We start from the raw sequence: 19,045 nt of genomic DNA on the forward strand, positions 1-19,045 counted from the left end.
ATGATGTTAACTCTTGTTCAGAATATTTCATTTACAACATTTACACTTACTGGTTTTCATGATTTAGGGGAATGGCGAGCCATTCTATCCATTCCCTACCTTTTTTTATTTTTATTGTCTTCTGTATCAAACATTACACTCATATATTTAATTATATCTCAGAGGTCTCTTCACTCTCCAATGTGTATTCTAATTGGTCTTTTGGCAGTTGTTGACCTCGCTTTGCCAATATTTTTTGTGCCTCATATGTTGCTAAATTTCATATTTAACTGGAATGAAATTTCACTTGTAGGCTGTTTGGTGCAAATGTTTTGCATTCACTGGTTTGGTATATTTCAATATACTATATTGCTTTGGATGGCTCTGGATCGTTTTTTTGCTATATGCAAACCGCTTAATTACCACAAATACATGAAAATGAACAATTTTCTAAAATTCATCATTTTTCCAGTTATCAGAAATATAATCTTAATTACCACAATGGTCTCTTGGGCTGGGAAATTGAATTATTGTTCATCAAATGAAATAAATCATTGTTTTTGTGAAAACATGGCATTGGTTCAGCTGGCATGTGAAGATATTTCCATTAACAGTGCAATAGGGTTTTCTACAATTTTTTTATCAAGGACTGCTGATTTTATTTTAATTACAATATCATATTTGATAATACTTTCTTCTGTTCTGAGATCTGGCAAAACCTGCTTTAAAGCTCTTAACACCTGCATTACTCATATAATTGTCTTTACAGTTAGTCTGACATTTCTTTTAATTGCTTTTTCGTCATACAGAATAAGAAACAACGTTTCTCCCTCCAGCCGTGTCTTCCTGAGTACAATGTATCTGCTTTTCCCAAGCTGTTTTAATCCAATTATTTATGGTGTACGAACCAAAGAAATAAGAGAACAGTTTTTAAAAATTATTAAACATGTCAAGGTCTTTCCAAAGTAATTAAATATGCATATTGTCTCACATTATAGACATACCATTACAAAAATCAAGTTACTTTATAATAAAACTAAATGATATAGTTTTGCAATTATATAACTACATTGCAATTTTAAAGTGTAGATTGAAATGAAAATTGTACTTGATTAATAAAAAAATATTCATTTAATGGCTGTGATAAGTGAATTGATTGTAATGTTTTTGGAGAGAAGTGAAAGGAACTTTAACTGTTATCGCCGCTCTGGTTGACCATGAATTTGCTTTTGTAGCCTTCCCATCTTCTAGCTAGTTCTCCTGTCTTTCATGACAACTACTAACTTGTAAGTCTAACATGCACTATATCTTTTAAGCTGTCATTCCGTTAAAACCATAAAACAGCTAATATGTGCTCTCTTCTGTATATGTGAACTCACAGATGGAAAAGAATGGCTACGAATGGTACAGTTATACTCTCTTGGACTCCTTTTCACAGTGTACATTGGTATTTTGATTATTAAATCCTGTGATCTGTCAAAGAACATTTGAATGATTTATCATCTGTTAGCACAAGATGAGGTAATAGTGCAGCTATTACTGAACCAAAAGTTGAAAAAGGTATTGACATGGCAAGGCCAGTTATTTTGTTTTGTTATAAATTCAATAAATGTAGTTTTGTGGTCAAACATTTAATATGAGCAAATTCTTACTTTCATTCCAGATCTAGAGATGTGTTAACCAAATTAGAAAATAGTTCTATATTATTAATAGCATAATTTTTTTTTTTATATCATTGGGTGGGTTTGAACAGAATGTGCCTTGTTCTATGTTGTTTAGCATGGCAAGATACATAAAAAATATTTTTAGAAGATACATACATTTAATACGGAATTTAAGAGGTTATTGTTCAATGTACAGGAAACTGTTTGTTACACCATACAATGAAATTCTTATGCTGTGAATCCACCAATCAACCTGTTGTTAATTATGAACACAGACATTAATAAATATATAAATTGATAATAGAGTTATATTGCGAATGCAATAAACAGAAGTGTGTGCATGTAAAAAGTGTGCATGTGCAATGTAGACATCATACTAAGAGATGTACAAAGTCTGCAAAGTTTAAATCAGTCCGTGTTGGTGATTCCATTTTACAGGGGGTATACATGTGTGCAAAATGTGCAGAGATAATCTGCAGTCTATACTGATATTGAATTTTTGTGTGTTTGTGTGTTTGTGTGTGTGTCTGTGTGTGTGTGCGTGCATGCGTCTGTTTACGTATGTGTGTCTGTGTGTCAATGTCTGTGTGACACCTGTATTAGAGACCTCTCAGGCACAGAGTGTAATCTGTGTTTGCAGTGATTAAGGGAAGACTCAGTATTTGGGTGCCATTCACAAGCCTAATGATTTCGTGTTGGTTAACTCCAGATGAGTTTGTGAATGGTGAGTCAGTGTGTTTCCCTGGTTCTGCCCCAGTAGTCTGTGATGTTTTGTAATACTTGCCACATGCTTCAGGTGTCAGCAGTACTGCAATGACACCCCAGTCTTCAGCATTCCCTCTCAGCAATCCTAATGACTTTTTACAGAAAATGCCTGGCCTTCTTGTAGTCACTGGCATTATCTGTGGCAAATGCAGCTCATGAAAAAATATTACATGCAAGCTAAGGGAGTGCCTATTCTTGTTTAATATGTTTGTTCATGTATCTTTTAGATAGAGCAGCAGTGGGGTGGTATATTAGAACGTTAATCAGTTCAAAATAAGTTCATCATTCTAAATCAGTTCGGAGGTCCTGTGTCTTTCAGTGGCAGACCTACCAGGATAGCTGTACAATAGTTCAGTCTTAAAATGAAAAATGGATTGAACAAGCACCTGAGTGGTTTGTGTGAAAAGGAAAAGATGAAGTTGCCTTTTAATCAACCAGAACAAATTAGATTAGCAATGAGAAAAGAACAGGAGAGTTGATTGTCCATGGTTCCCTGCAGTAACTAAAAGTCAGATCAGAGAATTGTCTTTGGGAATTTTGTGATCTTGATGTGTAGATAAATCACCTGAGATGATTGCTGGGATTAAACTTTAGCTGATACGCTGCCATCCATGGTTGATTTCTACTGTCTATATTTTTGGAGAACTCCTGGCCATGCTGCTGTCCATCTGCTATTTTAAAAGCTGGTGCACTAGAGAGAACAGCTTCTTTTCTATGATTTCAAAGTTAGGTGGTTTCTAGTCTATTTTTATCTTTGTAGACAAGCAGTGAAGGGAGCATAGCAATATGATGTTCTGGGATCAGTTAAAGATAAGTTGCTTACTGTAGGTGAAATGGTACAACAGCAACTAGTTTTAATAATCCAGTCCTGAAATTACAATTGTTGAAAATTGGAAATCAGTATGAGCAAGTCAGTTTAGCAATATAATGGAAGTTAGACAATTATTTGTCAATTTACCCCAATTTTGTTGCATTGGCATCTGAGGAGATCTGAGAGATGCCCAGGAAGATCATAAGATCCTGACATGGTATTACATCACTTTAAATAAACAGTAGTTCAGTTTTCCTGGGATAGTTTGACATGCATTGCCATTATGAAAGCATAGCCTTTGAATACAACATGGACGTGTTTTATTAACAGATTATTTTTATTACAGTTCAACAATTTAAGTTGCTTAATTTTAACATTGTTTTAGCAGCAATTTACACATGCAAAAACATGCAAAAAAGAAGATTGTATGGCACGTGTTTGGATGTACATACAAATAAAATTATTATTATGAAGGTATGCCGCTACAATTTAGCATCAAAAATACAACCAAAAAAATTAAACAATCACTGTCAGGTAAAATTTACTCTATAACTGAATTAAGCCTTACTAGTTGTAATTACACTATGTATATTTGTATTTGGTTTATTAATAAACTACTAATATCATTTGCTTGTTATTCGGAGATTATTATTTTTTTGGCAAAATCTGAAGAAGACTTCCAATACGCACACAAATTTACAGCTTGAATAAATCTCTTTGTTTACAAGTTAATATATGTATTTTAATTTTTTTTTTACATTTATTTTATGTATTTAGCTGAATTTTAATCACTGTTTAATTCTGTGAACATGTCCTCTATTTTTTACTGCTGCCTCAATTATCTCCATACTTTAATGGATTTTAGATTTCAGAGGATAATTGACCCAAAACAATATTTGTGTGGAAGGGTAAGCATGGATAAACCTGTTACCTCACATGATTCTAAAGAAAGGATAGACCCACCTGGGGCCATAGGAATAGTATATAAAGCCAAGACTAAAATGTTTTTGAAGTGTCCAAAACAAAATGATACATGTTTTAACTAGTTAAAGGACAAGGATTTCTATTCGTTGATAGTAGAAAAAGTAATATATCACAGATTTTTTTGTTATCTTTGTACAGATTCAATTTGTAGTAAATTCTTTTTTTATTTTGTGAAAAAGTGTTCAAAAAATATTTTAATAATGAACAGGACATTATTCTTGATAAATATAATAATGCATTAATATATAATTTAGAATACAACATTTTATGATAATGGTGATTCCCTGAAGGTACAGCTTGAAAGTTATTTCTAATAATAAAAAACATAACCATTAACAGAATTTAATTTGGAAATCTACAATTTGTTATCCACTCAGACGTTCATAACTTTATGAATAATTTGGCAGAATTTGGCAAGTCTTAAGATGATGTTATCTCTTGTTCAGAATATTTCATTTAGAACATTTACACTTACTGGTTTTCATGATTTAGGGGAATGGCGAGCCATTCTATCCATTCCCTACCTTCTTTTATTTTTATTGTCTTCTGTATCAAACATTACACTCATATATTTAATTGTATCTCAAAGGGCTCTTCACTCTCCAATGTGTATTCTAATTGGTCTTATGGCAGTTGTTGACCTCTCTTTGCCAATATTTTGTGTGCCTCACATGTTGCTAAATTTCATATTCAACTGGACAGAAATTTCACTTGTAGGTTGTTTGGTGCAAATGTTTTGCATTCACTGTTTGGTATATTTCAATATACTGTACTGCTTTGGATGGCTCTGGATCGTTTTTTTGCTATATGCAAACCTCTTAATTACCACAAATACATGAAAATGACCAATTTTCTAAAATTCATCATTTTTCCAGTTATCAGAAATATGATCTTAATTACCACAATGGTCTCTTGGGCTGGGAAATTGACATTTTGTTCAACAAATGAAATAAATCATTGTTTTTGTGAACACATGGCATTGGTTCAGCTGGCATGTGGAGATATTTCCATTAACAATGCATTAGGGCTTTCTGTTATCTTTCTAACAAGGACTGCTGATTTTATTTTAATTACAATATCATATGTGATAATACTTTCTTCTGTTCTGAGATCTGGCAAAACCTGCTTTAAAGCTGTTAACACCTGCATTACTCATATAATTGTCTTTACAGTTAGTCTGACATTTGCTTTAATTGCTTTTTTGTCATACAGAATAAGCAACAACTTTTCTCCCTCCAGCCGTGTCTTCCTGAGTACAATGTATCTGCTTTTTCCAAGCTGTTTTAATCCAATTATTTATGGTGTACGAACCAAAGAAATAAGAGAACAGTTTTTAAAAATTATTAAACATGTCACGGTCTTTCCAAAGTAATCAAATATGCACATTGTCTCACATTATAGACATACCATTACAAAAATCAAGTTACTTTATAATAAAACAAAATGATATAGTTTTGCAGTTATATAACTACATTGCAATTTTAAAGTGTAGATTGAAATGAAAATTGTAATTGATTAATAAAAAAATATTCATTTAATGGATGTGATAAGTGAATTGATTGTAATGCTTTTGGAGAGGAGTGAAAGGAACTTTAACTGTTATCGCTGCTCTGGTTGACCATGAATTTGCTTTTGTAGCCTTCCCATTTTCTAGCTAGTTCTCCTCTCTTTCATGACAACTACTAACTGGTAAGTCTAACATGCACTATATTTTATCAAACTGTCATTCAATTAAAACCATAAAACAGCTAATATGTGCTCTCTTCTGTATATGTGAGCTCACAGATGGAAAAGAATGGCTACGAATGGTGCAATTATACTCTCTTGGACTCCTTTTACAGTGTACATTGGTATTTTGATAATTCAATCCTGTGATCTGTCAAAGAACATTGGAATGATTTATCATCTGTTAGCACAAGATGAGGTAATAGTGCAGCTATTACTGAACCCAAAGGTGAAAAAGGTATTGACATGGCAAGGCCAGTTAATTTTTGTTATAAATTCAATAAATGTAATTTTGATGTCAAACTAATATGAGTAAATTCTTACTTTCATTCCATATCTATATCTAGATGTGTTAACCAAATTAAAAAATAGTTTTATATTATTTATAGCATATTTTTTTTATATTAATGAGTGGATTTGAACAAAATGTGCCTTGTTCTATGTTCTAAGGAATTTAAGAGGTTATTGTTCAATGTACAGGAAACTGTTTGTTACACCATACAATTAAATTCTTACGCTGTGAATCCACCAAGCAACCTGTTGTTAATTTTGAACACAGACACTGATAAATATATAAATTGATGATAAAGTTATAGTGCAAATGCAATAAACAAACGTGTGTGCATGTAAAAATTGTGCATGTGCAATGTAAACATCATACCAAGACATTTACATAGTTTGCAAAGTTTGATTCAGTCCATGTTGATGATTCCATTTTATTGGGGGTATACGTGTGTGCAAAATGTGCCGAGATAATTTGCAGTCAATGTTGATATTTCATTTCTGTGTGTGTGTGTGTGTGTGTGTGTGTGTGTGTGTGTGTGTGTGTGTGTGTGTGTGTGTGTCTCTGTGTGTCTGTGTGTGTGTGTGCGCCTGTGCGTGTGTGTGCGTCTGAGTATGTGTGTCTGTGTGTCAATGTCTGTGTGTCTGTGTGTATCGGTGTGTGTAGGAGGGTTGGGGGTATTAGACACCTTTAGAAAAACAATTGTGGCGGTCCAACCCACAGCATCTCCTGACATTATCTCGCCTACAACTCCACTGTTTTACATGTATAGGACAGGAAGAGCTGTATAATGTTATTACCAAAGCTAAATCAACATGTCAGTTAGATCCCATTCCAACTCATTTATTGAAGGAAGTGTTATATACAGCTGGTAAACCTCTTCTCAATATTATTAACTACTCACTAGTGCCTCCTAGATCGCTTACAGAATTACATCGGCATTCAGGGACAGGCATTAAGCTAGTTTAAATCCTACCTGTCCGATCATTACCATTTCGTAGACTTAAATGGAGAGTTATCCAGGCTAATGCTAGTAAATCATGGCGTGCCACAAGGTTCAGTTCTAGGACCCCTGCTTTTCACAATATTCATGCTTCCCTTAGGAAATATTATTAGAAGGCATGGAATTAGCTTCCATTGTTAAGCTGATGATACCCAGCTATATATCTCATCAAAACCAGGCGATACAGCTCAATTAGCTCGCATAACTTAGTGTGTTAAAGAAATAAGAGATTGGATGACCCATTACTTTCTACTATTAAATTCTGATAAGACGGAGATTTTGATAAAAGGGAGATTTTCTGATAAGACAGTTAGTTAGTTCAGTTAGTTCAGAACGCGGCAGCAACATTTCTTACAAGGTCAAGGAAATATGATCATATAACCCCAAGCTTATCATCCCTGCACTGGCTTCCTGTTAAGTTTTGAGTGGACTACAAACTACTGCTTCTTACTTATAAAGCCCTAAATGGTTTGGCTCCCATGTATCTCTCCAGTCTTTTAACACGCTACAATCCGTCACGCTCCCTGAGATCTCAAAACTCTGGGCTTCTAGTAATTTCTAGAATAGCAAAGTCCACTAAAGGTGGTAGATCATTCTCACATTTAGCTCCTAAACTCTGGAAAAGTCTTCCTGACAGTGTTCGGGGCTCAGACTTCCTCTCCCAGTTTAAGTGCAGATTAAAAACATATCTTTTTAGCAAAGCCTACACATAACACATTTCACATCATAACCTTGTGCTCCAGGACATCTGATTACATGCACAACATGCACAATATCAACTTGTGCTGTTATTATCATGAACAGCAGCTACGCTAATTTCTCTCCACTGCTTTTCTTTCTCTCCCCATCCCGAGGCATCCTGAGGTTTGGCCAGCTCCAGTCACGTCCCACCTCATGAAGATTATGGACCTTTGAAGATGTAGATGCCGAACTCGCAAACATCCCGAACCATCTAGAGACGTACCAGTGCCAATTGGATCCCATGGAGAAGCTGATGCTGGATCTGTGATGATCACAAATGTTGAGCTCAGTAGCTCCTAGTTTTATGACCATAAAGACTGTATAAGACTGTAGAAAGAACATTACTTATAATCAGTGTTGGACAAAGTTACTTTTAAAAGTAATGCATTACAATATTGAGTTACTCCACAAAAAGGTAAGTAATTATGTTACTTAGTTACTTTTTATGGAAAGTAATGCATTATATTACTTTTGCGTTACTTTTGCGTTACTTGTATCTCTTTCACGCCTTACAGGTGTAACAGGTGTAATATAGATAATTGCAATTAAGAAATAAGTTATATTAGGTCAAAAGACATTTCTTAAAAGTTTAAAATGATTAATAACTTCTTAGAGAACAATAAGATGATCGACTAAATCTTGACCACAAGGCTGAACACTTTCCAGTCGCTCTTCTGTACACTGCTTTGCAAACTGCCTTCGCCGTCAGAAATGTAACTATCGTTCGTGTATAAAAGGTTAAGGGTGTGGGCTGCACACCGGTGATGTGGAGGGAGAACATACCTTTCGCTGTCATCACGTAAAACAGTTCAGTAAATATGACCTCGTCTACATCATTGTCTGCTTCATCATCAGTTTGAAACATTCTGAACTCTTTTACAAAGTTTGCGCTATTATCAGTGACCGTGGCAGTTTATCTTTCCACAAAGAGCAAATAAGCTGTGAATTTGCTCTCTATCTCCGCTGTGATGGCATCGTACGTGTATCTCCCACGGAAAACTTTTATTCTGAGCAGTCAAAAGATCTGTGGTGGAAAGTAGGCAAATGTTTTCTATATTTCTGTCTCCATTTCCATATATGCAACATTGCATAATGTAATTTTTTAAGTGGTATTTTTTTTTGCAGTTGACAAGAGCTTTTTAACAAATCATAAACTACACTTAACCATTATTCCTTTTTCCTTTTCCTCGACTATTTAAAAATAATAAGAATACTTCCATCACAGTAATGTAATGCTCTGGTCTGCCATCTCTGCTTCTGACCAGCTTCTGTTCCCATGGCTCGCACATAGGAGTGCGCAATTCTACGTGACGACGTTCATTTTAATTCAGTATTTATTTTTTTTTATGCAAAATAATTTAACTAAAAAGTAACTCTCATTACTTTTTTTAAAAAGTAACTCAGATATTAATGTTTAAATGTATAAAGTAACGCGCTACTTTAGTTGTTACTCCAGAAAAGTAATATTATTATGTAACGCACGTTACTTGTAACGCGTTACCCCCAACACTGCTTATAATCTTATACTCCAGTACTCATGTTAGTTCTCACTCTCCAGTGTTCTTTATTGTTGAAAGGTTTATGATCAAACTCTTGATGTCACCTAAATGAGGATGGGTTCCCCTTTTGAGTCTGGTTCCTCACAAGGTTTCTTCCTAATCACATCTAAGGGAGGTTTTCCTTGCCACAGCTACTATGGCTTGCTCATCATGGATAAATGCACACCATTCACCTTGACTGTTGATTTCTGTAAAGCTGCTTTGAGACAATGTCTGTTGTGAAAAGCGCTATACAAATAAACTTGACTTGACCTTTTAGGCACAGAGTGTAATCTGTGTCTGCAGTGATTAAGGGAAGACTCAGTGGTTGGGTGCCATTAATAAGCCTAAGGATTTCTGTTGGTTTATTTCAAAAAGGTCCACAACTCCAGATGAGTCTGTGAATGGTGAGTCAGTGTGTGTCCCTGGATCTGCCCCAGTAGTCTGTGATGTTCTGTAATACTTGCCACATGCTTCAGGTATCAACAGTATTTCAATGACACCCCAGTGTCCAGCATTCCCTCTTAGCAATCCTAATGACTTTTTAAAGATCAAACCTGGCCTTCTTGTAGTCACACGCATTATCTGTGGCAAATGCAGCTCATGAAAAAAACATTACATGTTTTCAAACAATACAAGGTGTAAATGCAAGCTAAGGGAGTGCCTCTTCTTGTTAAATATGTTTGTTCATGTATCTATCAGATAGAGCAGCAGTGGGGTGGTATGTTAGAACCCTAATCAGTTGAAAATAAATTTAGCGTTCTAAATCAGTTCGGAGGTCCTGTGTCTTTCAGTGGCAGACCTACCAGGATAGCTTTACAATAGTTCAGTCTTGAAATGACAAGGGATTGAACAAGCACCTGAGTGGCCTGTGTGGAAAGGAATAGATGATTTCTTTAAAATCAACCAGAACTAATTAGATAAGCAATGTGAAATGAAAAGGACAGTTGATAGTCCATGTTTACCCCATGGTTCCCTGCAGTAACTAAAAGTCAGATCAGAGAGTTGTTTGTTGACATTACATAATTTTAATGTTTAGATAAATCACCTGAGATGATTGCTTTAGCTGAAAAACTGCCATTCATGGTCTATTTCTAATGCCTATTTTTTTGGAGAACTCCTGGCCATGCTGCTGTCCATCTGCTATTTTAAAAGCTGGTGCTCTAGAGAGAACAGCTTCTTTTCTATGATTTCAAAGTTAGGTGGTTTCTAGTCCATTTTTATTTTTGTAGGCAAGCAGTGAAGGGAGCAATTTTTTTGCAATGACAGAATCGGAAGAGATCTGAGAGATGCCCAGGGAGATCAGAAGATCTTGACATGGTATTACATCACTTTGAATAAACAGTAGTTCAGTTTTCCTGGGATAGTTTGACATGCATTGCCATTATGAAAGCATAGCCTTTGAATACAACCTGAATGTGTTTTTTAACAGAATATTTATATTACAGTTAACAAATAAAATTATTAGCATGAAGGGATGTTGCTACAATTTAGCAACAACAATACAGCCAAAGAAATTAAACAAATACTGTCAGGTAAAATCTACTCTATGACTAAATTGAGCCTTTCTAGTTGTAAGTACACTATGTATATATGTATTTGGTTTATTGGTAAACTGCTAATGTCATTTGCCTTTTATTTGCAGATTATGATTTCTTGGCACCATCTGAAGTAGACTTCCAATATGCACTGAAATGTTCATCTTGAATTAATCTCTTTGTTCACAAGCCAAGATTTGTATTTATTTTATTTTTTTACATTTATTTTATGTATTTAGCTGAGCTTTAATCATTGTTTAATTCTGTGAAAATGTCCTCTATTTTTACTGCTGGCTTAATAAACTCCATACTTTAATTGATTTTAGATTTCAGAGGATAATTGGCCCAAAGGTTCAGAGCAACAGTGGAGAGCTAAAAAAACTACACAACAAAAAAACATTCACAATACATAATTTGCAAAAACCTCAAATATAATACAAGGTACTGATTCTGAAATAAAATTAAGTCTTGAATTGTATTTAAATCTAAATATCTTTGTAATACCTACAAAACTATGGAAATATTATTTTGAGAGCTATACAGAATGTCAATATGATGAGGAAACACAATATTTGTGTGGGAGGGTAAGCATGGATCAACCCATTTCCTCACATGATTCTAAAGAAAGGATAGACCCACCTGGGGCCATATATATAGTATATAAAGCCAAGACTAACATGTTTTTGAAATGTGTCCAAAACCAAAACCAAACTAATTAGACGACAAGGATTTCTATTTGTTGATAGTAGAAAAAGTAATATATCACAGATTGTTTTTTTATCTTTGTAAAAATTAAATTTGTAGTAAATTCTTTTTTTATTTTGTGAAAAAGTGTTTTGACTTTCTAAAGAACTGAATTATCTTAAAATGTTTTTTTAGTAATGAACAGGACATTATTCTTGGTGAATATATTCATGCATTAATATATAATTTAGAATATAACATTTTATGATAATGGTGATTCCGTGAAGGTACTGGTACAGCTTGAAAGTTATTTCTGATAAGACAACATAACTGTTACCGGAATCTTTTTTGGAAATCTACAATTTGTTATCCACTCAGACGTTCATACCTTTATGTATAATTTGGCAGATCTGAAGTCTTGAGACGATGTTAACTCCTGTTCAGAATATTTCGTTTAGAACATTTACACTTAATGGTTTTAATGATTTAGGGGAATGGCGAGCCATTCTATCCATTCCCTACCTTCTTCTGTTTTTATTATCTTTTGTATCAAACATTACACTCATATATTTAATTGTATCTCAGAGGTCTCTTCACTCTCCAATGTGTATTCTAATTGGTCTTATGGCAGTTGTTGACCTCTCTTTGCCAATATGTTGTGTGCCGCATATGTTGCTAAATTTCATATTTAACTGGAAAGGAATTTCACTTGTGGGCTGTTTGATGCAAATGTATTGCATTCACTGTTTTGGTATATTTCAATATACTGTACTGCTTTGGATGGCTCTGGATCGTTTCTTTGCTATATGCAAACCTCTTAATTACCACAAATACATGAAAATTACCAATTTTCTAAAATTCATAATTTTTCCAGTTATCAGAAATATGATCTTACTTACCACAATGGTCTCTTGGGCTGGGAAACTGACTTTTTGTTCAACAAATGAAATAAATCATTGTTTTTGTGAACACATGGCATTGGTTCAGCTGGCATGTGGAGATTTTTCCATTAACAATGCATTAGGGCTTTCTTTAATTTTTCTAACAATGACTGCTGATTTTATTTTAATTACAATATCATATGTGATAATACTTTCTTCTGTTCTGAGATCTGGCAAAACTGCCTTAAAAGCTTTTAACACCTGCATTACTCATATAATTGTCTTGACAGTTAGTCTGACTTTTGCTTTAATTGCTTTTATGTCATACAGAATAAGAAACAACTTTTCTCCCTCCAGCCGTGTCTTCCTGAGTACAATGTATCTGCTTTTTCCAAGCTGTTTTAATCCAATTATTTATGGTGTACGAACAAAGAAATAAGAGAACAGCTTTTGAAAATTATTAAACATGTCAAGGTCTTTCCAAAGTAATCAAATATGCATAATGTATCACATTATATACATACCATTTAAAAAATCAAGTTACTTTATAATAAAACAAAATGATATAGTTTTGCAATTATATAACTACATTGAAATTTTAAAGTGTAGATTGAAATGAAAATTGTAATTGATTAATAAAAAAATATTCATTTAATGGCTGTGATAAGTGAATTGATTGTAATGCTCTTGGAGAGGAGTGAAAGGAACTTTAACTGTTATCGCTGCTCTGGTTGACTATGAATTTGCTTTTGTAGCCTTTCCATCTTCTAGCTAGTTTTCCACTCTTTCATTTCAACTACTAACTGGTAAGTCTAACATGCACTATATTTTATCAAACTGTCATTCATTTAAAACCATAAAACAGCTAATATGTGCTCTCTTCTGTATATGTGAGCTCACAGATGGAAAAAAAGGCTACTATTGGTGCAATTATACTCTCTTGGACTCCTTTCCACAGTTTACATTGGTATTTTGATTATTCAATCCTGTGATCTGTCAAAGAACATTTGAATGATTTATCATCTGTTAGCACAAGACAAGGTAATAGTGCAGCTATTACTGAACCCAAAGGTAAAAAATGGTATCAATGTTGATATTGCATTTTAGTGTGTGTGTGTGTGTGTGTGTGTGTCTGTGTGTATCTTTGTGTGTAGGAGGGTTGGGGGTATTAGACACCTCTCAGGCACAGAGGGTAATCTGTGACTGCAGTGATTAAGGGAAGACTCATTATTTGGGTGCCATTCATAAGCCTAATGATTTCTGTGGGTTTATTTCAGAAAGGTCCACAACTCCAGATAAGTCTGTGAATGGTAAATCAGTGTGTGTCCCTGGTTCTGCCCCAGTAGTCTCTTATGTTCTGTAATTCTTGCCACATTCTTCAGGTGTCAGCAGTATTGCAATGACACCCCAGTGTCCAGGCATTCGCTCTATCGGCAACCCTAATGACTTTTTAAAGATCATACCTGGCCTTCTTGTAGTCACTGGCATTATCTGTGGCAAATGCAGCTGATGAAGAAATATTACATGTTTTCAAACAATACAAGGTGTAAATGCAAGCTAAGGGAGTGCCTATTCTTGTTTAATATGCTTGTTAATGTATCTATCAGATAGAGTGGAAACTAGACTACCAAACTGACTAGTCATAACAAAACGTGAGATGCAATGCCTGAACATTTTTAGCACTAATGACAAAATGTGTTTAGAATAAAAATAAATAGGTTCTCTCAGGTTATGACACATAATAAAGACCTTTAAGAAGCTATTTTTTCACATTTAAAGACATTCCAGCTCTACAATACATTGACATACAATGTTTGTACTATATATTAAGAAGCAAAAAAGGTGAAAAGGAAAGAAAACTGTCTGAAGTAGACTTTTGATACACACCGAAATGTTTATCTTGAATAAATCTCTTTGCTTACAAGGCAAGATCTGTACTTATTTTCAACCATAATAGAAATTATGAGAAAATTGGGTTAACTTAGTAACATATAATGTTAATTAATTATCCAAATTCAGATAATGCAATTGTGTGCAATAGCTGAGTTTTAATGAATTTAATTCTTGAGATTATATTGCAATCAAAATAAATCTGTAAAAATGTCCTCTATTTTATTAGAATTCTACATTAAATTAAGATGCTTTGATAATTTTTACTGCTGGCTGCTTGATCACCATAATTTAATGTTTTTTAGATTTTGGAGGATAATTGACCCAAAAATTCAGAGCAGCAGTGGAGAGTAAAAAAAAACAAACATTTTACATTATCTAATTTGCAAAAGCCTAACAATTATACCAGGTACTGGTTTTGAAATTAAATTAAAGTCTTGAATTTAGAGGGGATAGAGGGATAAAGAATGCAAATGTGATGAGAATTTACAATATGTGCGTAGATGGGAGGGAAAGGTGGATCATCCTGTGTCCTCACATGATTCTAAAGAAAGGATAGACCCACCTGGGACCATAGGAATAGTATATAAAACCAAGACTAACATGTCTTTGGAGTGTCCAGAACCAAAACCATACATGTGTCAACCAAATACTGTAAAAGACAAGGATTTCTATTTGTTGATCGTAGAACAAGTAATATATTCCAGATTGTTTGTTACCTTTGTAAAGATTACATTTGTAGTATATTATTCTGTAACCGTTAGCTAGAACGTCTAGAAAGTAATAGAGTAATGTGAAAATGTGTTTTTGTTTCTCTAGACAACTAAACTATCTTAAAAACAAAATTGAGTAATGAACAGGGCATTATTCTTGGTGAATATATTATTGGAAGAAGCTCTATTTTTCCTGTAGTATGTTTGGCAAATACACTGCAGTGAAATATATCATTTAGAATGCAATGTTTTATGATAATAATGATTCCCTGAAGGAACTGGCACAGCTTGCAAGGTATTTCTAATAATCTTTAATTGAATCCTGTTACTATTAATTCATACAAATCATCTTTTTGTATAATGTGGCGTATCTAAAGTCTTGAAACCATGGTTTCTCCTGTACAAAATATTTCATTCACAACATTTACACTTACCGGTTTTCATGATTTAGGGGAATGGCGAGCCATTCTATCCATTCCCTATCTTTTTATGTTATTATTGTCTTCTACTTCAAACTTTACACTCATATATTTAATTATATCTCAGAGGGCTCTTCACTCTCCAATGTGTATTCTAATTGGTCTTATGGCAGTTGTTGACCTCTCTTTGCCAATATTTTGTGTGCCTAATATGCTGTTTAGTTTCTTATTTAACTGGAAAGGAATTTCACTTGTGAACTGTTTGGTGCAAATGTTTTTATTCACTGTTTTGGTACATTTCAATCTACTATACTGCTTTGGATGGCTCTGGATCGTTTCTTTGCTATATGCAAACCTCTCAATTACCACAAGTGCATGGAAATTACCAATTTTTTAAAGTTCATAATTTTTCCAGTTATCAGAAATGTGTTCTTAATTACCACAATGGTCTCTTGGGCTGGAAAATTGACATTTTGTTCTACAAATGAAATAGATCATTGTTTTTGTGAACACATGGCATTGGTTCAGCTGGCATGCGGAGATATTTCTATCAACAATGTTTTAGGGCTTTTGGCTGTTTTTTTAATAATGACTGCTGATTTTATTTTTATTACAATATCATATGTCGCAATACTTTCTTCTGTTTTGAGATCTGGCAAAAACTGCTTAAAGGCTGTGCACACATGCATTACTCATATAATTGTCATGGCAGTTAGTTTAACTTTTGCTTTAATTGCCTTTTTGTCATACAGAATACGAAACAACTTTTCTCCCTCCAGCCGTGTCTTCCTGAGTACAATGTATATGCTTTTTCCAAGCTGTTTTAATCCAATTATTTATGGCATACGAACCAAAGAAATAAGAGAACAGTTTTTGAAATTTATAAACCAAATATTTCCAAAGGTCTTTCCAATGTAATTAAATCATATATCTCGTATAACAAATTAGTCATTTTATTAAGAACACACAATAATCTATTTTTGCCACTATATAAATGCATTTCAACTTTAAATTGTTAACTAAGATGAAGCTTCTTATAAACTAATAAACACAATTAAATGCTTAAAAATAACTGAGATTGAAGACTTGCATTCAATGGCAGTGATATATGGATTGATTTTAACACTTTTTGAGAGAAGTGAAGAGATTTTTAACTGGGGTTGCAGCTCTGGGTGACCATGTATAGCCTTCCTATCCTCAGGCAAGACCTCACTGAGAAATCAGCACAGAGCAACAAAGTGTTATAATATCATTCCATATATGTGTAATTGTAATAGATTTAAAAAGTTACATGAACCAGCCATCAGAATGGCTGGGAAAAAATATCCTTATGTAAAGTATGTTAATTACCAACATGCTCCCAGATATTATTAATGTTATTTATGTATTCTTAAAAAGTGCATTTTATCCTGTTGAAATTACTACAGATCTGTGGCCATCAGCAACATCAGTGCATTACTTGCTTGTTGTGCTTTGCCTGACTGCATTCTCTACCTTTATAGAAGAAATCATAATCTTTCTTATTCTTTTTTCTTGCCTACGAAGGATTGTAGCTTTTAGGTGTAAAACACTAGTTAGTGCTCAGATCTTGCTACTACTACTAACATACTAATGGTAAGACTAATAATATAATATATTCATCAACATCAGTCCCACTTCATATTAGGTGTCTAAGATCTATGTGCATATAAAAAAGGTCATGTTCAATTAAAAATGTTTTTGTCACATTCATACAGAGTATGACATATAGTGAAATGTTTTTTACTACTATCCAACTTGTTAACATGAAAGAAATACAATATAAGATAAAAAATAAAAGAGTAAAGTAACGTAAAAATAAATAAAATAAGTATAAAGTATTTAAAAAATTTAATCTGACTATAAGTATGAATAAATAAATACTAATAAAAATAACAAAAATATATATGTATATACACATACATGAATTAACAGAAGGGATGGATGGATATGTATGACAGAAGTACAGATTAAAGTGACTCAGTGTGATGTAATTGTCATTAAAGTGTCCATGTTCTTGTATGGAAAAAACAAACAAACAACAACAAAAAAAAGTACAATGATACTAAATGTGTTAATGTATTGCAATACACTTGATGCTACTTAGGTGTAATACGGGTAAGGTTGGCACAGGTTTTATGGTATAATGGGTAAGGTTTAGCAGAGTAATTTAAGATGTAATTACATGCAGGTAAATATATGTACAATGTAAATACATATTTACATAATGCACAGTGCATTGTATCAAATGACTAATTTAGTATTTGTATAATTTTAGTATATTGTCATTAAACACACTTTAAAATGGATCCTTATTATAATGATCTTTTTTTACTTAATGTACCTACCTTCCACAGAATTGCAACTGCGTGACTACATAAGTGCACTGGACGTGCAATACATATGAGCCCAGCCATCTGTAGGACACCTGATGTAGACACTAAAACCTAAGCTTTATGGTGTGACACATTCAGGTTTTAACTCGGCTCTACATTATCTTTTAATTACAAGAAATTATTTCCCATATAATTGAATTCCCCTAAACTGACTTTTTACTGTGAAGGAATTAATAAGCCTCTGAACCTTTTACATTGCTTATTGTCTTACTGTCAGAAGCAATTTAATCTACAGTGTAGTGAAAAATGCTACTGTACATTATGCATGGCCACTTTTTTAAATTGTTCTCCCAGCGTATGAATCCACATCTGGCTATTAATAAATAAATGAGTGCCGACACTGCAGCGAAAGATTGTTTACTTTGTAACGTAATTTGCAAGGTATAATGTGGAATTCACAGCCTAATGCTCACTACATACTACTCTTGACTACTTTAAAAATGGCAATTTTTTACTCATATTTTGCATAGTAGTTAGAAGAGGTACTTTTACACTACCCACACTACATTTTTGGGAGGTAATAGTGCTTTTACTTGAATATGATTTTTCTGTACTCTTTCCACCTTTGCTCATTTTAGCAGTGATAAATCACTGTATACGGGGTAAGGGGTTGTTTAGGGTCCCCGGAACACCAGGTAACTCCCCTGCCCTCTTTTAATGTTATAATATATACTCAAAACCCTCCCCACACAAACACACTTTACTATTATTTTGCACAATTATATACATATGTTTAGGCCTTTATGAGGATCTCCCATTTAGTGTGGGGAAAAAAAAAAACTGCTTTCTGCATAAACAAACAAGGTGACTTGTATAACTCAGATGATCATGAAGAAATTGTGATCATGAAACATTCTGTGTTAAAAATCACAAAAATTATAAAAAATGACTTTATTCAGAAAAGCCTATTGGTCATTGTCAGTACTGAAGGTAAAGTTATAGAAAAATCCTGATTTTATTTGCAAACTGTAAGCAGCAAAATGCAAACACAAATACCTAATCAAAAACATAAA

General features: G+C 33.5%; 3 protein-coding genes and 1 pseudogene across 3 annotated transcripts; all 4 read left to right on the top strand.

Annotated features, from left to right (window-relative positions):
• LOC124394959 (olfactory receptor 52K1-like) lies at window positions 1–948 on the top strand. The gene has a single exon (XM_046863475.1). The coding sequence runs from the start codon at window positions 1–3 to the stop codon at window positions 946–948; it is 948 nt and encodes a 315-aa protein (XP_046719431.1).
• Window positions 949–4,623: 3,675 nt separating this feature from the next.
• Window positions 4,624–6,118, top strand: LOC124394876 (olfactory receptor 52K1-like). The gene is given in 2 exon segments (XM_046863365.1): window positions 4,624–4,947; window positions 4,950–6,118. Coding segments are annotated over 2 exon segments (945 nt in total). The 5' UTR covers window positions 4,624–4,628; the 3' UTR covers window positions 5,576–6,118.
• Window positions 6,119–11,986: 5,868 nt separating this feature from the next.
• Window positions 11,987–13,035, top strand: LOC124394912 (olfactory receptor 52K1-like). The gene has a single exon (XM_046863397.1). It carries the CDS (start codon window positions 12,142–12,144, stop codon window positions 13,033–13,035), a length of 894 nt encoding a protein of 297 aa, XP_046719353.1. The 5' UTR covers window positions 11,987–12,141.
• A 2,653-nt stretch (window positions 13,036–15,688) lies between these two features.
• Window positions 15,689–16,445, top strand: LOC124394879 (annotated as a pseudogene).
• Window positions 16,446–19,045: the final 2,600 nt, after the last annotated feature.

Source organism: Silurus meridionalis, chromosome 12 (genome assembly GCF_014805685.1).
Source record: "Silurus meridionalis isolate SWU-2019-XX chromosome 12, ASM1480568v1, whole genome shotgun sequence".
NCBI lineage: Eukaryota > Metazoa > Chordata > Actinopteri > Siluriformes > Siluridae > Silurus > Silurus meridionalis.